Raw genomic sequence first — 27941 nt, 5'->3', positions numbered from 1 at the left:
TTGGGCTCACTCTCACAATCCTGAGCTCATGACCTGAGCTGAAATCAAGAATCGGAAGCTTTACTGACTGAGCCACCCAGGCGCCCTGTGAATGAAGTGTTTACTATCAACACTTCTATTCAACACCATGCTGGTAGCACTTCATAAAAAAACATATCCAAATGGCCAATAAACATATGCAAATTGCTAATCCTTACTGGTCATGAGGATAATGTAAATCTAAACCACGACAAGATACCACTATATATCCTTCAAAATAGCTACATTAAAAACAATGATCATGCCAAGCGCTGACAAGGATATGGCAGTATCTTTAGAAAACTATTTGACTGTATTTTCTAAACTTGAACTTATACACCCTATGACCTAGCAATTTTACTCCTCGATGTATATCCAAAAGAAATGTGTACATATGTTCACCAGAAGACTTGTACAAAAATGTTCATGAAAGCATTCATCTTCATAGCTTGAACTGGAAACAAATAAATAATCAAAGTAGAAGAGATGAATACATTGCACTGTATTTATTTATATTTATTGTTGCCATGTAATCCTACATGACAACAAAAATGAAGAACAGAATGGATAAATTTCATAAACATAATAAAGGAAAGAAGCCAAACCCACCCAAATCTCCCCAAAAGCATGTATTTTGTGATTTCACTTATAAAAAGTTCAAAAATAGGCATATTAAAACATGGTGCTAAAGTTCATAATAGTAGGTATCTTTGAAGAGAAGACAGGGAGGTTTTAATAGCGAGGGGCACAACTGGGTCTTTTGGAATGATGATATTAGTCTACCCAAAACCTGGCTGGCTGTTTTATACTAGTGTTCATTCTGTAATACATCATTAAGCTATACACTTCTGATTTATCAATATGAATTATAATTTAGTAAAAAGTTTTACATTGAATACATATTTAACTTTGTAAGGTTAGTGTAAGGATTAAAATAACAACAATTTGTTTACCATGCACTAGTCCTCAAGAAATACAACAACGAAAACCAGAACCAAAACTATAGTTAAGCATTCTAAATACTGGTCTTAAAAATACAAAAAAATCTAAATAAGATATAAAATTCTAGTATGCTTAGAAATGTTGTCTGCCCAAATCATACATAAAGAAATTTATACCGTCTTGCTACTTAGTAGTTGAGATAAGAATTGAAGTACATTAACAGGAAATTCTTATAGAAATCTTATGAGGCTCTAGAACTATAGTAACCAAACTCAGACTGAGAGTTTCATATTTATTACCTCTCTTGAAGCTGGTCTATATCCATAGCCAGATGGTAAATTTTTGTCTTCTTCACATCCTTTAGCTCCTGGACTAAAATGTAATTCAACATGAAAGCGTTCCTCTGAGGAAAGATCCTAAAAAATATTATAGAACATTTCCAAAATGAAAAACTACAGGCTATTTATTTACCTCTGATAATACACACAAATCTAAAACTCTTGTTACCTTGTTAGGATCCTCATAAAGCATGATTACAATCTGAGTCATGTAATTGAGTTCATTGACAACATTTAAGTAATCCATAGCTCGTTTCCACTGTTCATCTTTTGATTCCTGAACAAAAGGTATATGGTAAGCATTTTCTCATTTCACTTTACTTGAAAGTCACTTTATTTTCATTATGGTAGTTTATTTAGTCCTGAGTGATACCACACAAATAAGGTAAGTATGCATACGCTCAACCTTTCAAAATAACTCAACTATATTTAAGTCTTGATAAATTACTTATGTTTAGGTAAATTATTTTAAAAATCTCTTATCAGCAGTATTAGAAAGTCTAATGGTAACTTTTTAAATAGCTTCTAGAAAGTAAAAATAAAAATCTCTTGAAATACAAACCCACAATTATATTCTGAGGGTAAGGAGCAGTGAATCGTTAACCTTAAGTCCCAAAGTACCCACTGTGGAATCATGCTTCATAAACTGAATACTATCCTATAAAAGTAGAGCTATTTTTCCCAGTATCATATAGTCAATGTATGTAATACATGCTTATCAGTAAATATGCCTCGTTATACTGCAGTGGTATTTAAAATAATCAGCAGGAGGTGGCATATGTAAGTTCTATTAATCTTACCATCTCTTTCATTGCTCCTCCATCTTCATTTAGATAATCACTGGTCTTTAAACATATAATCATATAGCATCAGAACTGAAAGGGATCCTAGAGAACATGTACTACAAACATTCAAAGTAGAAAATTCTATCTGAAAAGGTAAAACTACTTAAAGTACAAAATCTACAGTCAATGGGCAACAGGGTCTACATCACAGATAACTTTCCTTCATTTCATATGTCATAAACTTTAGAAAAAAATGCATACAACAATTTTTTGCATACCATAAGAGTATACCGTATTTTGGACTTCATAAAATGTGTGTTGCTTTTAAAAATGAAATTTGACCCACAAAAGCCTAAACTTACAAGACCACATGTTGATTACCTGTTAAAAAAACAAAACAAAACCCAAAACCGGCATGTATTCTTTTTCAAATTTAGACATTATATATCTCTAAGGAAGCATTCCCCTTTTGAAGTTTTTAGAAGAGTAAAGTTAAATATACATCATATAATTTGTATTCTTCCCTGTGTGCTTAGCATCATTTTAATAAATGACTATCCACACCTCTAAATGCCCTAATGCCAAGCCATTAAAGCAGCTACTCCCAACCTAAGCAACAATCCAGAGAAAAAACTGCATCTGTATGTCTGCCTGTGTATTTGGGGGAGGTATATGTGCAAAGATGTATACGCATTTTTTCAAAACTGGTAAGGGAAAATATTAGCATAGCATTTGAGTCTCAATGTGAATTACTATAAATAATGGATTTAATTTAAATACCAAAAATTTTCAATAGGTGAAAGGATGTATTAGATTTTGTGATCCTATACTAATAAGAATACAATCTAATAATCTCTAATTCAGTGTTGCAGTTATATGTTCTGCTAGGTCTGTTCTAATGAACATATGAAATTAATTAATATTTAGTAGCATCTTCCTGAACACAATTAACATGCAAGAATCCATAAAAATATTTTTTTAATTAAGGCTTATTAAATATATTCCCTGAAATCTTACTTATAATCTTGTTTCCTTAACAAAGACCTTTTGAAAAATTCTATTATGGAGAGCTAGATTTTACCCAGTTCACACTGAAAAATAAAAAATTTCAACTGGGGGGAGACTGAACAAGGTTTTACGTATACTAGTTACAGGGTCTTATAAAGATAACATGAGCTGCAATAATGACTTACAGTTCAAATAAATTTATTTTTTATATTAGAAAATGGGACATCATATTGATATTAAAGACACTACATGTATTTACTAATGTGAAAAATAATTTTTTTGAAATCCTAGAAGCAGACTTTTAAAAGAATGAATTGTTCAGCTTCTGTTTTAAAAATGTAGCTGAATGCAATATATATTCAACAAGCTCTAATTCTACTACCACTATCCTAGTCCAAATTCTTTCTTCAGATCACTGCGAGAGAGCTTCCTAACTGGTTTTTTCGTATCTACTCCAGACTATCTGCTGTCCACACAGCAACCAAAGCCATTTACTTCCCTACTTAAAAATGGCTTCCCAATCTCCTTAGGATTCTCAAGGCACTAGCTCTCTAATCTTATCTGTTGCCATTTCATCCATTGCTCGCTATAATGCTCCATAGGCTTGTTCTATTGGCTCCTGTATCTTCCATGCTTTTTCTACCTTCTAAATAAGTGTAAGAGAGTCAAAAAGGAACCATATAAGAGATGTAGTTCTCCTCCCCCAAAACAATTCCATCATTACTACTGGATATGTAAGTTCTTGACTTGCTAATTAAGCATCATTTTTTTAAATGATTTCTTTTATTAAAGCTCAACTAATGCACATATGTATGCAAAGGATGTCACTTTGCTATTCCTTAATGGGACAAAGAAGAAACCGAAACAAGAGGGAAGAACATATGAATTAGAAAATGTGATGAGAACAGAGGGCTAAAATAACTTTAGGGTAACTTTAATATTAACTATTCATCAAGGCTAATACTAAAATTAAGAATCAAGAGATGTAACAAATCTTTATTATACATCCAACTGCCCTTTATTAAAAAGTAAAACAAAACTGAATTTTCTTTTAAGAACCACTTTGTTAACAGATGTATATGGATGATTACACCAATATATACACAGAAAATTGAAGGAAAATTCTTATTTTTTGCTTTTTTAAAGATGGATGAAAATATATTTTTGATATATAATAGAGTGACATTGTATTCTAGGTAATCTATGGTTTGGGTGTACTGAGAAACAAGCTATTAAAATTTCTAAGTCTCTTTTGTAAATTCTCACTTCCATGGCCAATCCCTACAATGTCATGTTCTTTATCATTTCAAATGCAAACTCCCTGGGAATCTTATTACTAGCCACCGTCTTAGCTGTCATTAGTATGTTGGCTTCCTCTATACCTTTAACCGAAACCTCTATCCTCACATATGAACATAGTCAAGCTGTCTAAAACTGAACTCATTACTTTCCTTCTTAAGACCCGATCTTCCTCCCAAGTGTTATTTTTATCAGTGAATGGTAGGATCATCTACCAAATTATCTACATTAGAGATATGGGAATCTTTCTTGACTCTTTTCTTTCTCACTCTCCATACCTGTGAGCACTAGAAGGGTCTTGAGGAGAGTGTTAGTAAAAGCCTAACAGGCTGGAGGAGGTTGTTGGTGAGGGATTATATAAAGGTAAGAAAAATGTTACTGGAAGCTACAGAAAAATGAACTCCTGCTATGTAGGGCATAAAGCATAGAAACACGAGCCTATAGACAGTGGAAAATAAATAAAAAGTGTATCTAATGAACTAGCTCCGGAGATTTCTAGGACAAGTACTGAACATGTCACCAAGATTCTTCTCACTGCCTATGATAAACTAGGAGAGAGATAAGCTACAGGGAAATTGTCAATTATAAAGAAGCTTGCTGGATCCAAAAATAAAACGGTTTCTCATTCCCAGCCTTTTTAGAGACCAAACAATGCTGTAATTAACAAGTGGCTTTTGAGAAGAAAGGAAACACAAGATTCTGCTATGAAAACATGGTGGGATTATAAAAACACTTGCTAAGACCTCCAAAAGATGTAATGAGGTGCTTCACAGATCTTCCAAAGAAACAAAAGACTTTCTCAGGATCTTAGGAGTATGTCTCTCAGAAGCTCAGTATTAAGCAGCAAGGATTGCTGAGTGCCATCCCTCAGTAACCACCTAGGGAACCCAAGGTAGAAAATGGCTTATCCTTAAGAGATCTTTGGGTTTGATGTGTTTAATACAGTATATTCTAAATTACTACATTTTGTTTTGTTTTTTTTTAAATTACATCACCCTCAACTAAAAATAAACAGACCTCTGGAACCCCAAACTTCTTTGGGCAGGAAGCAGGTTGAAGAAAACTACTCAACAGCAAACATGAGCTACTTTTTATTTTAAAGGAAGGATGACCCAGATGAAGCAATCAAGAACCCAAATTATGAAGCCATGAGCCATTGGAAACAACTGCCTGGCAGTACGACAGACCCCTAATTAAAGAATGGGCAACATGGACCTGGGCAGATTTCAAAATTGCTAGTGACTATAGTGACTACAGTGTACCTTCTGTTTTACCCTCTTTTGAAAAGTTTATTTACAGCAGTTACCTTATGCCTAACCCACCACTGTATATTGGGTATTGGAAGGACAGATAATTGGTTTCTTCAGTTCATAGGTCTCTGAATTAAGATCGAATGCTCTTGAGCACTCAAGGAGTTGTGTCCAAGGAGCCCCATCTACATCTGGACTTGACTTAGATGAATAAACCTGGAATGTCAAGTTTATGATGTAATAAAATAAGATGGGTAATACTGGACAAGAGGTTAAGTGAATTTTGCATATGGAGAAATATGGACTGTGTAGCCAACAGACATATTGTGATGGATCTTATTTTCCAAAGATGGCCACCACAATGTATCTAATCACAAGTACTCATCTTACATTGTGACAGTGACATTCCACGCACGCAGTAATGTAGATCTATTTCCCCATCCCTTGAACCCGGATGAACCTCTGTGACTGCCTCAACCAATTCAGCTCAGTAGAAGTGATATGTTACTTCCTAAGTTAGATCATAAAAAGTCTTGCACTTGCACCTTGTTCCATTGTGAAACTCAATCTTGGAACTCAGCTACCAGGTTTTGAGGAAGCAAGCAGATTACACGAAGAGGCCTGATGTAGGTATTCTGGTCAACAATCCCAGCTGAAGTTCTAGCTGACATACAGCATCAAGCACCAGGCATGAGAGGAAAGCCTTGAGATGATTCAAGCCCCAACCACTGTCTAACTGCAACCTCATCAGAAACCCAAAGTGAAACTGCCTAAATATATCACAGTCAGTCCTTTAAGCTGTGGGAGATAAAAATAAGTGTGGTTGTATCAAGCTAAATTTTGGTATGGCTCATTACTAATAATAGATGAGAGGCACAATAGCCAGCCAAACACCAAGTTCTTTCTAACGCCTAAATAACTCAAATTCATCAGCTTCTCTTTATCTCATTACCACCAGCCTATAACATTACCTAAAATGCTTTGTGTTATTGTTTGCTTAAACTTCTCCAAAGGGAAGAGAACATGTCTTTATCCCCAACATCTAGCACAGTGCTTGGTATATAGTAGACTTTGCTTGACAAATGATGACACATGATCAATTATTGAAATTGCACAGTAAAAACTGGTGCTAGTGATTTGATTACAAATTCAAGGAACCATATTTTTTAAGTAGGTTGGAATAACTTATTCTACTTACATTGCATAAGGCACCATAGCGAAGAATAGATAGTAAAGAATGTACATGACTTTCACTGGTAAAATATAACCTGGTACGGACATGACGTTCAGGAGACAGAACACCTCTGGAATACCTAAAGTTAGTAGCAGACAATGTTAGAACATAACCATCTAGTCAAACCTTAAGTATTGAAATTATTTTGTAAAATGGAATTTAATCTTACTAGAAGTAAAAGACCTAATAGGTAAATCTATCCCTCTTCCAACCACAACTGAGGAGTTATCTTCGGAGATATTCCTCTAACATGAAGATTAACTAGAACTAACTGGGACCTCTGAGATTAGTCAAAAAAGAGTTAATATTAGTCAGGTTCACAGTAAATAGGTCATTTTAACTCCTCTAATAGCAATGACAAAGGTCATAGCCCTAAAGAAGCTCACAGATATTTTATGCTGCTGAGTGATCCCATGTGAGAGATGACACCTATCCCCTTTCATCTCAGTTCTTCCTCAATCTGGAGCCCTAAAAAACCTTGGTTGGAAGTTACCTGTTAGGACTATCTGGGTAATCCTTACGACCACCATGCACTAAGTAATACATTCCTGATTTCTTCATAGGAACATTAGATTTGAAGTATGCAAAAACAGACACCTATAGACTTAAAATACCAGTACAGTCTCTTACACAGGGTGGAGTTTATTTACAGTGTCATCATCTTGTGTCCTCTGGAGGTCTGAGCGAATTTTTCTAACTAGAGGAGTACAGTAGCCTTTGGCAATCTCCAGTTTTTCAGCTTTAGTTATACCATATTCCTGAGCAGAAAATACATGGTATTAGAAAAAGAGTATAATGACAAAGTGCTCTAACAAATGCACTGCTTACTTAAAACATTCTAGTAAGAGACAAATATCTTGATTAAGCTTTTTTCTGAACACTGCAAATTTCTCAGTTTACATTTTTTGCAACTGCAAGTATACTATTCTAAAACTTTTAAGTATAATTGGAAAGATTTTTTTGGTAAACTGAAAAAGCAAGTAATTTCTGAAGACGGGAGGATGAATGAATGAATGTAATCTTTATAGACAGTAGTTCAACTCAATCATAAGGTTTCAAATGTAGAAACAATCCTAAAAGAAAGATGGATTAAGGACACAAACACTAAAGCACAGAACAACAGTCAAACCTATGAAAAGAAATATAAATGAAACCATAAGATTTTGTTTATTTGAATGTCAAAGATTAAAAAGGCTAACAAATCATTTAAAAGCCTTTGGCTAATGCTTTGAAAGACTTACCTAGTGGTAAGCAAAAAATGTAATGAAATCATCAAATTTAATGACTTCAATAATCATAATTATGAGTTAATTAAACTTACAATGAGGAATTACAATATGAAGTGTAAAGAAAACATAATTGTAATAATAATTCTAATAAAAATTACAGTTCAAAGAAACAGATTAGAAAATGACCTGATGTGTAAAGAGAAAAAACTGTGATATGTGTGTAGATGGAAAAGAGGGAGAAAGAGGAAAGGAGAGGGTAGAAAGGAGTAGGGAATAAACAGGCATACCCTCCCTCTCCAAGTTCATTCTACAATACCTGAATTTAAAGACTATTTCCTGCTATCAGGTACTTCCCAAATAGCAAAATTTCTATATGGATAATAGAACTGAAAACTGTCAAATAAAGAAAAGGCTGACTGATTACAGATGGAAGGCCCATGAAAATAGAACTTCTTTACCGGTAACTGAAACTTGGTTGGTTCAATAGTCTTGCCAACATAGAAGACTGTGAATGGAGTATGCAAAAAAGATAATATATGTAATTGTGTATGTACAAATAAAAGGAAAATACTGGAACTAAAAATCATTAGGTGAAATTTTTTTTGTGTTGTTATTAGCAAGGTATGAGGAAACAGGTGCTCTCACACTCTGTTTACCTGGAAGAAAACTGGCAAAAGATTTCTGGAGCTACAAAAATGGTCTTGAGTACATGTAAAGACATGTGTAAAGATAGTGAAAGAAACAGAGTCCAGATTCCCAAATACGAAAAGTTGGTTAAATAATTATTACACCATACCATTAGCCATTAGAAAAAATGATGTACATATAGCTTTAATGATATGGAAAGAAGTTCTTGGTGCTAAGTGAAGGGAAAAAATCAGGTTGTAAAAGAGTATGCTTTTCCTGGTTCCATTTTTGCAAAGAATACATTTGTATATGTATGAGAAAAATTGTATCTTCATGAATTTAAGAGAAAATCCTTTAAGAATTTTCTAAAACATTAAAATGTTTTTCTCTAATTGGTAATATCACAGTGACTTTTTTTTGCTATTTCTACATTTTCTAATTTTACACAAAGATATATTAATTTTGTAATAAAGAAATTTTTCCCTTTAACACATTGACATATTTTGTTCATCTGCCACCACCAACTAGGATCAAATAATTGTTAGATATCCCAGTTCTCATGTGTAATTACAATATTTCTGCCATAAATAGAACTAATTAAAATATCAGATGAGGCTATCTGAAAGCTTATTATGTGGTTATATTTAATTAGAGTATCAATGGACTTTATATGGCGAATGCTATTATAAACAATCCTCTGCATTTCACAATCCATAAGTAACTAAACAAATTGTCTTCAAACTTTGGTAAATGTGATCTCAGTTAGGAGAACCTTAATACCACATTTAGTCTTGAGAGGTTCTTTTCTATTGCCATAACATCATGACTATTTTAAAGTATCATTTTTAAGCCAGAGCCTCTATTTGATGAAAATTGAGATTGGTTAAAAAGTGGAAAGTTAATTCTATCACAGCAAAAATATCTCTAATAATTAAAATTAGTTTAACTGTTAAATAAAAGTAATAAACTATGTTTGTTATATTTAAGCTTAGCTATGATTAGAATTATATAATTCACACAGCATAGATATAAGAATTAATCAATTCAACGTAAGCACAGAAATACATTTTTAGAGGCATAACAACACTTTGAGGTACACCAGAGCATATACCCACTATCATAGTGAGTCTCTAAATCTAAATTAGCATATTCTAAACAAGTTAAATTTTTACATTATTTGACTGAATCATCAAGTCTCTAAGCTTGAAATATCCTTTATTTCCTTGAGAATTAAGTAGGCAAAATTTTCATTTTTTTCCATAAACTACAATTTCATTATAATTACCATAAATACATTTGTAATTTTTAGTTTGTTAAGTGACTGAAAATGCCTGCATTTTGTCCATAGTTCTGGATTTATGAAGGCTAAAGTAATAAAGCAAAATAATATTTACTGGACTGAATTCAACACTCCATTTAAAAAGAAGAAATCCCAAATTTCTGCTACAATAAGGAATATCAAACCAAAAAGTTAGGGAGGTAAACCCAAAGCTGTCCTCTCAAGTTATAATCTCAGAACTGCAGGAAAGCATATAAAAAAACCTCTGCTTTTAAAGTTATAACTTTCCAAAATGTAACTATAAATTTATCAAAAATAAGACTGCTTCTTGTAAGCTTGGGCAAAATGTTGTCTGAAGAGTCCAAAGATTTCAAATAAATAATTTACCCAAGAAAGAAATTTTAGAGATGTCTTCAAGTAAATTCTCAGACTGCTGAGATCTAACCTAACTGCATCCAAAGACAATTATTGTAATAAAGACTGAGAACAGTTGAGCATGACAAATTACTTTAAAAGATATAAATGATGTTTCAAATCTTTCCAGCCCATTCTCATTTTTACTGATTCTTCTAATTACAGCTTTGAAAAATCCATTATAAATATTTAAGTTACAAGGAGACGGTAAGAAGTTTCTTCAGTGATTTAAGCAATATACCTGAAATACATACATGATACATAGGAGAAATTAACATCTAAAACCTTATTAACATTTGAGTATCTTAAGCCCAACTCTTAGAAATCAACCTTTCATTCCCAATTCTAGAACTTTTAGTATACAGTACTGAGAAAGAAGAGACATGAGATTAAATAAGCCATGTAACAAAATAGACGTGATTATGCTAACAAATCATTTGTGTACTTAGCCACTGAGGTGCTAAGCTTAGATATACTGAACGCCTACTCTGAAGAATGCATATAGCCACCCTAAATATTTAAGACTGTCTTATATTAAGTTTACCTGTTAAAAAGCATACTTTTAAATAATCATTGAAAGAATGAGTATAACTAATATGCACTGAGCCTGGACTAATGTCAAAGCAATCCAAAACAATGGAAAAAAAAAAAAGTGGATCTTACTAATACTTCCAATGTAAACTAATTATATGGTTAGCAGAATTAACAGCAACCATTCCAGGGCGCCTGGGTGGCTCATTCAGTTAAGCATCTGCCTTCAGCTCAGGTCATGATCTCAGGGTCCTGCGATCAAGCCCCACGTTGGGCTCCCTGCTCAGTGGGGAGTATGTTTCTCCCTCTCCCTCTGTTCTCCCCCCTCGCTCATGTGCTCTCTCTCTCAAATGAATAAATAAAATCTTAAAAACAAACAAACCAGCAATCATTCTTCTTGGAAAAGTTAATAAGAAAAATTTGAATAAACTTTCTTTCCTGAATTTCATAACAAAGATGAGTCTAACTCAGTAACTTCAGTTATAATCAAACCAGCGTTAGCTCAATGACTGTCTATACATTGCTGCTAAAACTGAGTTATGCAGAATTTAGTGTGTTCACTCTGATGATAATCTTAAAATATCTTACCTGTTATAAAACTTTTTATTCTGTAAAATTAAATTTCTTTATTTTTATTTTTTTATTATGTTCTGTTAATCACCATACATTACATCACTAGTTTTTGATGTAGTGTTCCATGATTCATTGTTTGTGTATAACACCCAGTGCTCCATTCAGTACATGCCTTCTTTAATACCCATCACCAGGCTAATGCATCCCCCCCACCCCCCTCCCCTCTAGAACCCTCAGTTTGTTTCTCAGAGTCCATAGTCTCTCATGGTTTGTCTCCCCCCACCGCCAACTTCCCCCCCTTCATTTTTCCCTTCCCGCTATCTTTTTTTTTTACATATAACGTATTATTTGTTGTACCTCTTTTTTTTTTTTTAAGATTTTTTTTTATTTCAGAGAGAGAGAGAGCGTGCACATGTGCCTGTGGGGAGGGACAAAGGGAGAGGGAGACAAGTAGACTCCCCACTGACTGATCAATGAGTCCAACGCAGAACTTGATCCCAGGACCTTGAGATCATGACCTGAGCTGAAATCCAGAGTCGGATGCAAAACCGATTGAGCTACCTAGGTGCCCCTAAATTTCTCTTTTGCAGAATAAAAGCTCTCTTCCATTTAGTAAAAAGAAGTCAGATAGTAATTCCTTGTTTGCTAAGTCAGTGTTTCCTAAGAGGCCCAAAGATATATTCTTGATATGTGAGATATTTTTATCTTCTTTTTTAAGAATTCATTTCACAAATCACTGAATCATACAATATACCTAAGATTGTCTATATTATACATCTGACCAAACAAGTAAGCAGTGTTCTCTCAGGCTGAAAGAATAAGCTAATCTTTAACATGTACACAAATAATTATAGGTAAGTTGTGTACTGTCTGAATTCCCAGTTTTTCAAAGTTTGTAGTTTTTCCTGAACTTTGTGTGAAAATTAAGGGACACTGATACTATTTAAACCATTTTTATATGTATTATTAAGTAAGGCTCTTTTTGTTCAGCATCTTCATATTTTTCATGTATTCATTTTTTCCCTGCTATTTAACTTTGGTTCATAGGTGGAATGTCTGATCTACTCCAATCTCCTCTTTATAATATCCAAATAATCTTTAGTCACTGAGTTGAAAACAGATCCCAAATTTTGGAGAAATTGAGGGACACCTGGGTGGCTCAGTCAGGTAAGTGTCCAACTCTGGATTTCAGCTCAGGGAATCTGGAACCATTTTCTGCTAACATATCTCACTTGTCTTGTCATTTGTCTCTTTATTATCAATCTGATTCTCTGCCTAATTAATTTCAATTATTTGAATTCTGGTTACACCTTTATTTTTATTCTCCTATAAATGAAAAGACCCATGACTTGCACCCTTCCAATAACAACTTACACTTCAACCTCTAAATAATTTTTTAAGGGGTGCCTGGGTAACAATTAAGTGCCCAACTCTTGATTTTGGCTCAGGTCATGATCTCAGGGTTGTGAGATCAAACCCCACGTCAAGTTCTGCACTGGGCGTGAAGCCTGCTTAAGATTCTCTCTCTCTCCCTCTGCCCCTCCCTCCCTGCTCTCTTTCAGAAAAAATTTTTTTTTCAAAATACTTGCAAACTTTACATTGGGCCACAGCTACCTTTTTCTCCCACTCGTCACATACTTCCATAGCACAGAATTGGTAGGTAAATAATAAGTAGCCAATAAATATTTCAGTGATTTATTCTGTTCTGTTTTCAGTTGTCTTGTTAGTGTATTATTGTTCTTTAGGAGTATCAATCCTTAGATTTTAAAGTCACTATAATCAAACTATTAGAAAATCAAGTAATGATTTAATATAATAAAAAGCTTAAAATATAAATTCATAATTACTTTCCTTTTAAAATTTATGGATTTTATAGGGAGATGAAAATCAACTGTCTTTTATCCAGTGATAGACATTTTAAAAGAATCTACAAAACACTATAAGAAAACTGATTCCTAGATTTACTTACCTGAGGGATAACAATATCTGCTAATGCCTTCGAAAGCCTATATAATTCCATTGTATTTTCTAATTTCAAGGAACCATTATGCTGGACATCATATTTTATACAGTCATATATGTCAGGGATTTTACTAATGTCATATCTTCCATTCTTTGTTTTAAAGTCTTTCTCCAACTTGGACCATCTACGTAGCATAAGCTCTAATGTTTCACTATGGTAAAGCTGAATATCTAAAACAACATAACATATTTAGCATATTAAACTTAGAATCAGATTAAGGGTATATACAAAAAGTTGATAATTAGAAACTTTTTTTAAATGTCAGAGGTAAAACTGTTAAGAAGGTAGGGAATGTTATCATAGTCATATACCATTAGCAACCATATATTCTGTAGACCTAAATAAAAGATATAAATAATTGGTTTAGGACTTGGGTTTATAAAAGACCTTCCCGTATGTTACACACTTCAATCATCAAAAGAAAAAGAACAACAATTATAACAAAACTCTTTTAGGCTATTTTCAATTCTGAATTTTAAGTATTAGTCTTTTCTTACTAGATTCACAAAACTAACAGAATGGACAGTCTTTAGCAGAAAGGAGCCTTTACAAATTAAACATTTTAAGGGATTTATTTTTACCAGTAAGAATCCTAGATTTCAAAGTTGCCCAAGTTACAACAAGGCTAATCTCAGAGTTAGAGCCCAGATCATCTTCTTATTGCTTGTTTCTTATTATGCTGCCTATTTGCTGCTTAACTATATGGCAATGCTACAGAACTATTCAAATAATAATATTTTATTATCTTTTTCATGCTATCATAGAGAAAAGAAACCATAACCTAGCTATTATTCTTCTCCTGGATGTATGTTAACCCATAACTAGAATAGTATGAGGCTTAATTTCTTAAGATTGATACATCTTATTTTAAAATGTTTATAGTATTTGGATAATAATTTTCATTTGTTTCATGTTCCAAGGAACACATAATATTTACCTGATGATTTGGGATCTTCCATTCGATGTCTGATTTGAGAAGTCAAACTCTGTATCAAGGAATAAACTTTGTCACAGGTCTTCACAGGATTTTTAATTAAATGCATTGATTTGATAAGAGAAATGCTTCCAGATGGAGTAAGCTACAAATGAGGAAAGTGTAAATATTACATCTAGTTATGCCTAATTGTCCAAGAGAACAATATAAAAAGTTTTCCAATAGCTGGAGAACAATTCCATATCATAAATTAAGATGATGCCCAAAATATAGTAATAAGATCAATAAGGAAGTAAAAATCTCAGGATTTCATGTTTAAAAAATAGTAAAGATTAGTTATCGTTAGATTACTCACAGAGAAAATTTAGCAGAAGTACTCTAACTTATAGTGACAAACTGCTGACTCAGTATGGTTCTAACCATTCAACATATATTTACATGCAATAACCCTAATTGCTGAATTTCTATATTGTATACCTGAAACTAATAAAATACTATTAACTATATTTGAATTAAAAAAGAAAAGAAAGAACATAAAAATAAAACAACACCTGAAAAATGAGGAAACTTCCTGTGTTCAAAAAGATAAAACACTAAAAATAAAAAAATGCAAATGACTGAAAAATAACAAATTAAATATTAAAATAGCAAAAAGAAATTTTAGAATTGAAAAATACACTGGCTGAATTAAAAGCACATTAAATACAGCCAAAGATAAATTTAGTAAATTGGAAGACTGGTGAGAAAATTTTATCCATAATAAAGCATAGAGACCAAAGGATGAAAAAAATTTTTAAAAATGATAAGAGAAGAGAAATTTTTTTTTAAAGATTTTATTTATTTATTTGACAGAGAGAGAGATAGTGAGAGAGGGAACACAAGCAGGGGGAGTGGGAGAGGGAGAAGCAGGCTTCCCGCTGAGCAGGGAGCCTGATGCGGGGCTCGATCCCAGGACCCCGGGATCATGACCCGAGCCGAAGGCAGACGCTTAACAACTGAGCCACCCAGGCGCCCCGAGAAATTTTTAACAAACATGTATTTAGAGACCCAGAAGAAGGTAACAAATGCTACATTAAAGACAAAAATCAAAACCATAAAAACAACTTCCCAAAACTGAACCCACAGATCCAAGAATACTAATCTACTAGCAGGATCAGTTTAAAAAAACAATCTACATCTAAACATACAACAGAAAAACTGCTGAAAATCAAAAGTAAAAATGTTAAAAGTGGCCAGAAGGAGTTATAAATAAATAAATAAATAAATAAATAAATAAATAAATAAATAAATAAATAAGACTATCTTCAAAGGTATAACAATAAGATCAACAACTGACTTCTCAAGGGAAACACTGGAAGCTAGAAGAGGGTGTAACAATATCTTCAATGCAATGAAAGAAAATAAATTCTATCCTAGAACTCTATACCCAGTGAAAATATCCTATAGAGTCAAGTTGAGGGGCACCTGGGTGGCTCAGTTGGTTAAATGTCCAACTCTTGATTTCAGCTCAGGTCATGATCTCAGGGTTGCGAGATTGAGCCCCACGTCAGGCTCTAATGCTGGGTGTGGAGCCTGCTTAAGATTCTCCCTCTTCTTCTGCCTCTCCCTCACCCTCCCTTCCTTTAAAAAAAAAAAAAGTAAAGTTGAAATAAAAACATCTTCAGACAGAAAAGCATTCACCATCAGTAGACCAATAGAATTAATATAGTTGTTCAGACAGAAGGTAAATGCTCTTAAATGGAAACTATGGACTTCAGAAAGAATAAAAAGTAATTTAAAGGGCAAATGAGGGGCACGTGGGTGGCTTTCAGCTCCGTTCCTGATCTCAGGGTCTTGAGTTCAAGCCTCTCATTGGGCTCCACGCTGGGCATGGAGCTTACTAAAACAAAATATAACAAAACAAAAAAACAAAAAAGGGCAAATTAATGGATAAATCTAAATAAAAACTCCCTGCATAAAAGAATAATAAAAATGACATTGTACAGTTCAAAAGATACAAAATTAAAATAAACAATATTAAGAGCATAAAAGTTGCAGGCTATGCAAATGTTACAAGGATTTTAAGGCTTGCTGCTAAATGTATGGTTTCAGGACTAGCAGGCATTGGCATGAACTGGAAGCTTATTGAAAGCAGAATCCTAGTCCCCATCCCAGATATGAGAAATCAGAATCTGCATTCTTAACAAGACTTCTGATGATTCTTATGCAAGTTAACATTTGAATAGTATTTTTCTAGAGTCCTTGTATTGTCCAGGAAGAGTAAGAGCACTATGTATATAAACATTTGACTTTAAGAAGTTATAGAAGCCTACTATTATCTCTGGGGTAATGACAAAACAAAAAATAAAATAAAATATAATTTTTAAGCTAACAGAGAAATAAGTAAGTAAAAAGTACCAATTTCAACAACAGAAGAGAGAAAAATTATAAAGGCAGTATAATATAAAGCCCTTGAAAATATAGTGGATTCATATATAAATTTGTCAATAATTTATACTGTAAATAAAACTGCCCTAAAGATTTTCATAATACATTTAAAAAAGCCCAGTTATATGCGGATTGTAATAGATACACCTAAAAATGTAATTTCAAAAAGTCTGAAAGTAAAAAGGTAAAAAAGATGTACAATGCAAAACCAAGTAAGAGGGGGAAAAACTGTTGTTGCTATATTAACCTCAAACTTTCAAGCAAAAAGTACTGATGGAAATATATCGTTTCTAAATTTGTATCTATCTAATAACACGGCATCAAATATGTAAAGCAAAGATTAAGAGAACTACAAAGACAAGGAAAATCCACAATTAGAGTGGGAAATTTTCACACACAACAGTGAAGAAAGAAAAAACAAACAAAAAAATTCAGGAAGAATTTTTTTTTTTTTACTAAGATGGTATAAAGTTAGAAATAAAGTTTAACTCAAAATGCCATAGGTTTTGAAATTCTAAAAAAAACCCTCTGACTAATCTATGATCAAAGAAGAAATCACAAAGGAAATCAGAAAATATCCCAAACTGCACAAACCTCAAAATTTATGCATGCAGTCATAAAGGGAAATTTATAGCCTAAAGTCTGTATTTTAGAAAAGACTGAATATTCATGAGTTAATAAGCACACAGTAACACGAGTTTACAGAAGTAGAAGAAATACAATATTAAACAAATTTAGTCAAATGGAAAACAACTGCATAATAAAGAGGACCCACAAATTAAAGATATTTCTTTGAAAGGAGTAATAAAATGCATCAACCATAGTTAAAATGATCAAGAGAAAAAAAGTACAATGTTATGAAACAAAAAGCGACATCTCTACAGATCCTGCAGACGTTACAAAGAATTTAAAGAGGATATGATAAACTTCTACAAGAATGTAATTTAATACTGACACAAAACGTAGTAACTGAAAATTACTAATTACTCTGGAATCCATGATTACAATGCTTACATGATTTCCCACAAAGAAAATCCCCATAGGATTTACTAGTAAATTTTATAAAACATTTAATTAAAGATATGTACACAAACTCCTTCCCCAAAATAGGACTCCCTAATTTTATGAGACTAGCATAATTCTGATATTGAAACCAGAGCAAGACATAAGAATAAAAATGTGAAGGTCAACCTGACTCATGAACACAGCTGTAAAACTCCTAACCAAAAAATAGTAAACCCAAACCAGTGAGATATATTAACAACAACAATAACAAAATATATACATATACATATAAAAGTTGAGTTTATTCTAGGAACCAAGATAGCTTTACATCCCCCCCAAAAAATTATACGATACAAGAGATAAAAAGGAAATAATGATAAAATTCACTAACTTTTCATTTAGCAAAACAGGAACAAAATGGAATTTCCTTATTTTGAAAAGAATAGCTATTAAAAAAAACTACAGAAAACATTTAGTGGGTAAATCTTAAAAGCTTTCTTTGAGAACGTGGACAAGAAAAGATATGCCACTTCTATTTAACACTGTTTTCAAGCTGCTAGTTACTGAAGACAAGAAAAAAAAATAATAAAATAAACAAGATCCAAAAGGAAGGAAAAAAACCTGGATGCATTTAAAGGATAAAGAAAAATCTACAGATAAATTATTAAACTAATAAATGAGCTCAATAGGGTTGATGCATATAAAGTCAATATTAAAAAGCTATTTCTACATAGCAATAATCAGAGAATAAAATTTTTAGAGGTACTATTTACAACAGCATTAAAAATATATTAAAAGATATACATTTTCAGAAACTACAGATTCAATCCATGTAAATCAATACTGCAACAGGATTTTTGACAGCTTATTTTAAAATTTATATGGAAATGCAAGAAAAGCCAAGAAAAACTTGAAGAAGGAACCATGTAGGTCTTGGGTGATCTTGTATTCAGTGGCACAGGATCAAGAAAAGAATATAGTATAGAAATAGACTACACATATATATATATTATAAAGATGGTACCACAAAGTAGAGGGAAAAGGACAGTCTTTCAGTATATGGTGCTGAAGATCATACATAAGAACATATTATGACCTCTAATTAGAGGGGAATGGTAGCTACAGGCATCCAGTTATTGAATGAGCAAGTCATGGGGATAAACGGTACAGCACAGGGAATATAGTCCATGGTATTTTAATAGCGTTGTGTGGTGACAGATGGTGGCTACCCTTGTGCTGAGCACGGCACAACATATAGTCTTGTCTGTCTAATCGCTGTGTTGTATACTTGATACTAATAAAACGTGTGTCAATTATGTTTCAATAATTAAAAAAAAGATATTAGACTACATAAAAAAATGCACAGAGCAAAAAGGAAAAAATTAAACTTGGAATTCATGAAAAATAAGAACCTCTGCTTATTGAAAGACATCATGAAGGCTCAGAGTAGGTGGCAGGATTTAGAATACATATAAAAAAGGGCTCATATCCAAAATAATTTAAGAACTTCTACCAATCACTAAGAAAAATACAGACAAGCAGTAGAAAAAAAGGACAAGAGACTTGAAGAGAAGGCCTCATGAAAGGATATCTAAATGGTCAAAAAATATTAAAACCACACTGAGCTACTATTACACAACCACCTTCAAAATGGCCAAAACCAAATAGTCTGAGAATACCAAGAATACCAAGAATAGAGACTACGTAGAATAATTATTATTCTGCTGGATTTCTGGTAGAAGTGTAGGTTGGTTCAATGAATTTGGGAAACAGTTTGACATTACCTACTCATACTGAAACATAAGCATACTGTGGGTCACAACAATTCCAATCGTAGAATATCCAAGAGAATGTATGCTCATATGCACTAGTAGATACACAATGACAGTCATAACAGTACTAATCGTAAGAGCACAAAACCGTAACAATGATACAAGAATCTATATAAATTATAGCATATTCATAAAATACAACGTGGGTCATCAAACTATGGCCTGGAGGCCAAATGTGGCCTGTGGCATAGCCCATGAGCCAAGAATGGTTTTTACTTTTTTAAAAGGTGGGTTAAAAAACAAAAAGAATGTGCAACAAGAGACCAAATGTGACCCACAAAGCCTAAAGTATACTATCTGGTCTTTTACAGAAAAAGTTTGCCAATCCCTAAAATAAAATACTACATAGAAGTGATTACTGATTAACTATGGAAATTCTCAAAAATATGGATGAATGTCACAAACATGATATTGAGCAAAAGAAGCCAAACATAAAAGAAAACCTACTCTATTGTATGAAAGTTTAGAAAACAGCCCAAACGGAGACTGCAGCAGTTAGGGATGCATACTTAGCCAAATAAGTTTCTTGATATGAGAAGACTATAAAAAAGAGCACTAATAAGTCAGGGTAGTAATTAATTCTAGGAGATTGGTAAGGAGTTGCCATTGAGAAGGGGCACACAGGGGTCAGAGGTGTCCCAGTGGTCTATTTCTGTATCTTGATGGTGGCTATAGGAGTATTTGCTTTATAATACGATAGGCTCTAAGTTTGTTTTACATACATTTCTGTATGCGCCTGATAGTTCACAAGGTAAAAGAGTTTGCTAAGACCCACCTTTTCATAGTCTTCAGCAGTAAAATCTCTATCTTTCTGAAGTATTTCATGAAGTCTTGCTTTCACACGTTGCTGACAACTGCTCAAGGAGTCACTGTCACTATCCAAAAGGCCATTCATATTTGCACTTTTTACCATCTGAACAAGAATGGGTGTAAGCTCTCCTTCTAGAGCTAAGAGCCCCTAAACATATTGGATAAAGCCAATACAGATCTTAAAATTAGTATGCAAATTAATAGAAAGCATTTTAATATTTACTTTGTTACATGCCAAATTTCGCAAGGTATAAGCTAACTATTTGCAATAAACTTGGTTAATAATACAGCCCATCACCATTTCAGGGCTCGAGTTTGAAATTTCAAATTTGGGATTTTTAAACATCGCCTTACCAAAAAGTCTTCAATGACATTCCTAGCAATTCTAAGAAACGTTTACTTGTACCTTTGCAAAAGCAGCTGCAGTCATCTGGACTCGTCCCTCATCAGAGGCATATATTTTGAGGTCATGTCGGTAGGTACTATGTAATCTCAGTAAACCACAGCCAGGAAATCCTGCATAATCTCCTGAAAATAAATACTCAAATCACTTAAGCTATATTTTTGTCTCACTATATTTCTATAAACTATTTAGTAACATTGCAAAATAAACGAAGATTTGAAAACATAATGCACAGATTTAACCAAATGAAAGAAGCGCCAAGATTTACCTTGACCTCCAGGATACATACACCTGAAAGCTCTTCCAAGTTCTTCAGCCTGGACCCTGCCTGCAGGAGTTAGTTCTCCTCCCCATTTTAGAACCAAAAGTAAGGATGGTTCTTCTCTTCGGCTGTCTAAGACACATGTGAATGGAGAGAGGCAAATGTCAAGTTTATTTTTTCTCATTTTGTTTTTTTAAAGATTTTATTTATTTATTTGACAGAGAGAGAGAGGGACACAGCAAGAGAGGGAACACAAGCAGGGGGAGTGGGAGAGGGAGAAGCAGACTCCCCGCTGAGCGGGGAGCCCGATGCAGGGCTCAATCCCAGGACCCTGGGATCATGACCTAAGCCGAAGGCAGACGCTCAACGACTGAGCCACCCAGGTGCCCCACGTTTGTTTCTTTTAAAGAGACGTATTTCAAGATTAATTTTTTCTTTGTTCTATCTTCTGCAGTGGAATATAGCTTTTATGTAAATTATTTTGTTCCTTTGAACATACCTATCTTTGTAGGCTTTTGCTTCTGTCAGGAACACCCTTTGCTCTTTCTGTTAAAATCTTACTAAAATTTCAAAATCTCTTCCATACGTTACGAAGAAGGCTCTTTCTCAGTTTTCTGAAAGAAGTATTGTTTCTACCTTCCCTGGTCTCATAGTGACATGACACCAATAGTATTTGCCCAATATATTTAATTTAGTTGTGCTAGCAATGTTAGATTAAGAGCTCCTTGACCAAAGGATCAAGATCTTGTCTTTGTATCAAAAGTCTCACATAAAAGGTAATGTTAGCTGAAGTGAAGGTGTATACATTTTTATGATGAGGAATCAATGATTTGCATAATTTTTAGGAAGGCGTGAGATGAGAAAGCCTGAAATTTATTATAATTTAAATTTATGAATTATATATATAATAAACTGTAGCCAAGAGCAGCTTTTTAAATTTGGAACTGTGCAATCTCTTTATGTTCCCGACCAAAGATTTTCTCAGATATTAAGGGAAGTTCCACAAGCAAATGAGTTTCTATACTTAATTTATCTGCCCTTTATCATGTCCTAAGATCTGTACTGGGCTACAGAAACAAAGGTAATTTAAAAATAAGCAATAAGGGGTGCCTGGGTGGCTCAATCAGTTTGGCATCTGCCTTCAGCTCAGGTCATGATCCCAGGGTCCTGGGATCTAGCCCCCTCTAGCCCCCTGGGATCTAGCTATGTCTCCCCTCTCTCTCAAATAAATGAATAAAATCTTTAAAAAAATAAAATTAAAATAAATAAATTAAAAAAATAAAAATAAGCAATAGAAGTGCTAAAAAACTTAATGATGATTCATTAAAAGTGATAGAAATCAACCTTTTTCCTGGGACTAGACACTAGTTGTATGTGCTTTATTATGCAGGCCAATATTAATTTATGGAAGGACAATTAATTAACAGGCTTTTTCAATCAATTCAATTATTTATTGAATGTTTATCACGAACATTAAAATATAAGAAATTAATCTGTATTGCTATTAATCACAAGTGTGACAAAACAGCAACATGTCAAATTTTAAAATACATTTATAAAGATCAACATAATCAAACTTGTGCTTGCATTTAAGACAATCATTACTTCAATTTATGCCACTATAAATAATGACATTGTGAATATCCCCAAAGATCAATCTTTCCCTGAATATATGACCACTTCCTTGGGATAGATTCTTCTAAGTAGAATTAAGATAGAAGCATATGAACATTTTCTGAAGTTTCTAATATATATTGCCAAATGACTTTACAAAGAGTTATGTCAATTTATACTCCTCCCAATAAACTGAAATCTGCTCACACTGCATTCTCATCAACATTCCTTACCATCAATCTGACAAAAGAATAAAACAAGAAAATACTTTGCTAGTGTGTTAGGCAAAAGTAGTTACTACTACTATTATCATTATTTTATTGGGCATCTACATTTCTCTATGAAATGGCTTCTCCAGCCCCTGCCCATTTTTCTTTTAAAAGGTAAATGAATTTATGGAGTTTTATGCTGACTACTTTAGGAGATGGACCTGACCTTCTTTAAATGCCTATTCTGACTTTTTCAGTGGAGGAAAATAGCTATATTAGAAACATGTTTATTATGTATTTTTTCAGTCTTTTTGTACTTTTTGAGTTTTCTTCCTGTATACTCTGCCCTCTTTTACCAAAAGAGGAAGAAAGGGGTCCATTAAGTAACATGTAGTTATAAATAAACTTTCTGAAACAATCCCAGAGTAAAAGGGAAGTCCTAAGCAGTTTCTAAAACAATAAAATCTATCCTTTACTCAAAGGATCAAGAATAAAATCTATCCTTTATTTAAAGGATTGAAGAGAAAGTTAACAAAACTCTACTTTATTTTTCCTTTATTCAGCATGTCAGTCCCTAAATTATTACACAGAAGAGGGTCCAAAGGTAGTAAAATCAGTAGTTAAGTCCCTACACATAATTAAAACACAAGAGGCATTAATAGTGATATACCTTCTTCTTCACTAGATGTTTTAGGACAACCATGAGGGAGGTAAGTTAATTGGACTTTACGATTTATTCCAGAAAAATGGCCATACCTGAAAAACAAAATGACAAGCAGAACAAACAATTTTTAGTAAGTATTCAATGCAACCTCCTAAAGAAAAACTAAAATCCATCTAGAGAAAACCTAAATCTACATATTAATGTGCCCTTCTATTTTTAATTAATTGATGAGTTCTCTAACATATCCTAGCAGAAAATCTCTGTACCATAGGTACTCACTCATTCTAATCACACCAAAAATGAAAATACAAAAAATTTCTCTACAAAACTTAGACAATTTTGAAGAGATGACAAAGTATAGAAATATAAAAAAATAAATGTATGGGTATCTAAAAAATTAAAGGAAATAAGATTCTAAGGGGTTAAATACATAAAGCTTATAATTGGAATACCGGTGTTATCAATTTCACTTGATTAAAACATAGTTCAAAATTGTTTTTTAATTAAACAGCATTTAATCAGTGGTCCTGTTAGTAATTTGGCTTTCATCCTAAGTAGTATTTCATAAAATATCCAAATTCTTCTCATCCCAAAATGAAAAGTAAAACTAAAACAATAACCTTCAAAACAACCATCTGTTTTCTCACTGTACCAATAAAAATCTCACTAGACTTTCACTAATTTCTCTTCAGCTTCAGCAATAAAGTGCAAAAAGATCAAACTGTGAAGGAAATTTAACAAACTCATACATTAAAAAAAGAACACTGTAAAAATAAAAGTTAAGAGTTTCAGAAAGATTCTCACATTTCCAATACAGTCTTAAGTTGTTCAAGTTTTGACTTGTTTTCTTCAATTTCAGAATCATTATTTTGCCCCAGCTCCATAAGAAGTTGTCGGGCAATGTCCAGCACTTCCTATAAAATAATAAAGAACTGAATTTTTATGTAACTTTGTCATTAGCAATTTAAAACCAACAAGAACAAAAATGCACTTGCCTGTAACTGTTTTGGCTTTTTGAGTTTTAATTTCCCAGATTTGTATCCATCACACTTTTCAAAAAGATCAAAAAATCTTATAAAAAAAGACAGCACAGTTAGTTCCTTGCAATAATTAGTATTAACACTATACACTTACACAAATCACTTATAAATGAAGATACGGGACTCAGATCTATGGATTTCAAATACTGTGTGTCCTCTTTCACTATAGAAGGTTGCTCCTCCACTGAGTGATAAAAGTTACTATTCTCCTGAGCACATGAAACTAACAATCATTAGATCATTTTTAAAAGTTTTTCTCATGATGGAAACTGAGTATATGACTGTAATACTAAGTATCATATTCTCTGAAGTCACTGCATACATATACATATTAAAAAATGTTTCAACACATATTGATTGGCTCAGGTTTTTAAATTTTATTGTTTCCAAATCAAATACTGAAGAGAAAAAAGATAAACTTCCATTCTACTAATTTCTTCTAGAAGGTTGAGAGGTTAAAGACTCATAGAAAGCAATGAAGAGAATAACAAACCAAGATTAAACACAACATCTAAGGATGTTTATGCCTTTACAACAGTAAATGAAAGCCAGATCAGATGGACGATAATTGATGGATATTACCATAATAATTTTCAAATGCTGATACATACAATTATTTTACATGGATTTTGTTTGCATCCAGTGGTTTAAATTAATGGCCAAGAAATGGGAAAACAGTTTTTCTACATGATGTATTAATCAAATCAGGTAATCACCTATCATAAATCTTAAATTATCTCCTGAGTGTTAAATTATTCCCCCTAAAACATACTTTTGATGCCTCACTTCCATTTTCATTTTTTGTTTTGGTGTTCGATCCCCATGACGTATCACAGCTATGACACATCTAAGTTCCATCCTAAAATAAAAAAAAAGTTCTCAATTTTCTAACAAAGATTTCTGTTATATAATTGAGACTAATACAACATCTCATTATTTGTTTAGAGCCATCTTTTACCGTTTCGAGGTCTTTCCCATGAAGAACAGTACTTGTAACAACCAGTTGATTTTATCAAATTCAATCTTAAGATTTTAAGAAGCTGGAGGGGAAGTAATATTAAGCTATATATCAGCTTCCTCTCTAGAGATGGCTATACTCACAATGGGATAAAAGTAAACAAATGGCAATCCTGGAACTTCATTAACTACTTGCCCTGTAGCATAGATCATTACAGACTGAGATTTCATTAAATCAAAACAAAATAAAGCTTTACTTTATAGCTGCTGTATTTATTTTGACCTTGTAAGAACAGAACAAGTATTTCAAACTCAAATTACGAGAAGATAATAATGTCTTAGAAAGAAGGCTAGGGTATACTTTAGTGTATGCCAAACTGTAAGCCACAGCATACAACCCTGCAGGATTTACCCAAAAAAATTTTATGTTAAATAGTTTAGAATACTGGTTTAAAAACATAATTAATTTCTTTTGTCCTCCCACCCCAACCAGGACTTCTCAGAATTTTTAACACGCTAAATGTAAACGTCTAAGCTATAAATATGAAGCATTTGGTCAACTCATTTGAGTAGCAGGTGAGTTTCAAGCAGTAATTTTCACTAGTAGAATGTTATTAGACACTTTGGCAATATTGGTCTAATTAATTTACCTCAAGACATACCTGTATATTTTTTCTTTACACACTCAGAATACAGAAGTTGTATGACCACGGATTATGAACATTTAAGTGATATACCTGTTGGCACCTCCTTTATTTTTATGACTTAATTCAATAGTTCTATAACTAAGCATTTTCCAGGACTGTTTTTCCAGAATTTTTTTTTTTAACAATATAAAAGATTTTTGGTCTAGGTGGACCCCACAAAAGCATATAACCTATTTCTCCATCTGCCAAGTGAATCATATGAAAACATACACAGTAAAGTGTCCAATAATCATTCAGAAATTTAATCTCTATTGTAATAGCAGAGACCGATGTACAAAACCCAAGGAATTTCTAAAGGAAAATATTCAAACTTACATAGTTCCAGATGTAGTTGGTACAATTGGGATATCTTCAGCTTCTAAGGGTATTGACCAGGGGATATGAAATTGTGGAGCAAGTTCTCGCATTACAATATTGCTTTGATACAAAAAGAAAAAAGTAGAAATTAGTTCATTTTAAGACAAAACTCAGTACTCAATGACTAACGACACAGAATCATAAAAGGTCAAACTAGTGATTCTGTGAGCACATAAAAAGTAACTCAAAGAATCAATCCTGATTTTAAAAAATTATATTAGCAGTCCTAAACTGGTACATCAGGACACGCTGAAGAGATGCCATAAATTTGGAATTATTTATTATTTAGTTTTAAAGCATAAATCACAATGGAGTCAAATAAATCACTATAATTGCATTAAATCTACTCACAGATACATTCTGAAAACCAAGATTGCTTGCTTCTTCTTTATGGCCACAGGCCATTTCTTCTTTTTTTAGATTTTATTTATTTATTTAGAGAGAGAGTGTGCAAGAAGGGGGAGGGGCGGAGGGAGAAGGACAGAATCTCCAACAGACTCCCCACTGAGCATGGAGCCCTACATGGAGCTCGATCCCAGGACCCCGAGACTGTGACCTGAGCCAAAACCAAGAGTCAGATGCTCAACTGACTGAGCCACACGGGTGCCCCAGGGATCATTTCTTACCTATTTGTTGATCACTTTTGAAGTTACTCTAAATACCATGGCTCTTTTTAAACAAATTTCCATTATATTTTACTAATAGGGTTAACAATGGAAACATGTTAAGTAATTATAAAACATTTTTTGTTTTGTTTAAATTTAGCATTTATTCATGCTAAAATTTAGTAAGCTCCCCCAAATTTCACCTTAAGTGAAGTTTACCAATCTTTAAAATATACTATAAAAGTTGACTCCAATGATGACAATACATTTTAAAGTGTAAGTTTCTTATGGCTTTGTCATATATATTTTGAAATGGTTTAAAATTATTTGTCTTGTGAATCTTCTAAGTCAAGGTATAAGAAAATAGGTCAAAGAAAATAAAAATGGCATTTCTACATGCAGTAATTTCTTTTGGGTTCACTTGATAATCTCATGAGATTATCTTTAAGTGACATATAATTATAGAAAGCAGTATCATTCAAAAAAAACCCTGAATTCCAAATATTTCTATTCTACTCTGGTTATTTATTTCATCAGTGTTCGTTTTTATATCCTAAAGTAAGAG

The 27941-nt window shown here is 32.9% G+C and overlaps 1 protein-coding gene across 16 annotated transcripts in view; it reads right to left on the bottom strand.

The window, feature by feature from the left end:
- Positions 1–27941, bottom strand: part of PPIP5K2 (diphosphoinositol pentakisphosphate kinase 2) — a 69459-nt gene that overhangs the window by 22558 nt on the left and 18960 nt on the right. For 10 of the 16 annotated variants that reach the window (XM_021701562.1, XM_044917069.1, XM_044917070.1 and 7 more), the window contains 14 exons: positions 26730–26831; positions 25523–25609; positions 24706–24781; positions 24515–24624; positions 23717–23802; positions 21230–21355; positions 20965–21086; positions 20524–20706; positions 14488–14629; positions 13497–13720; positions 7505–7632; positions 6839–6953; positions 1468–1575; positions 1260–1376 (listed from right to left, as the gene is read on the bottom strand). In XM_021701562.1, coding sequence (XP_021557237.1) covers positions 1260–1376; positions 1468–1575; positions 6839–6953; positions 7505–7632; positions 13497–13720; positions 14488–14629; positions 20524–20706; positions 20965–21086; positions 21230–21355; positions 23717–23802; positions 24515–24624; positions 24706–24781; positions 25523–25609; positions 26730–26831 — 1726 coding nt within the window. Of the gene's footprint in view, positions 1–1259; positions 1377–1467; positions 1576–2098; positions 2144–6838; positions 6954–7504; positions 7633–13496; positions 13721–14487; positions 14630–20523; positions 20707–20964; positions 21087–21229; positions 21356–23716; positions 23803–24514; positions 24625–24705; positions 24782–25522; positions 25610–26729; positions 26832–27941 lie in introns of all 16 variants that reach the window. The other 6 variants (XM_021701527.1, XM_021701546.1, XM_021701571.1 and 3 more) reach the window with 2 other exon arrangements.

Source organism: Neomonachus schauinslandi, chromosome 7, assembly GCF_002201575.2.
Source record: "Neomonachus schauinslandi chromosome 7, ASM220157v2, whole genome shotgun sequence".
In the NCBI taxonomy this organism is placed as follows: domain Eukaryota; kingdom Metazoa; phylum Chordata; class Mammalia; order Carnivora; family Phocidae; genus Neomonachus; species Neomonachus schauinslandi.
This window is presented reverse-complemented; position numbering and strand designations above follow the sequence as displayed.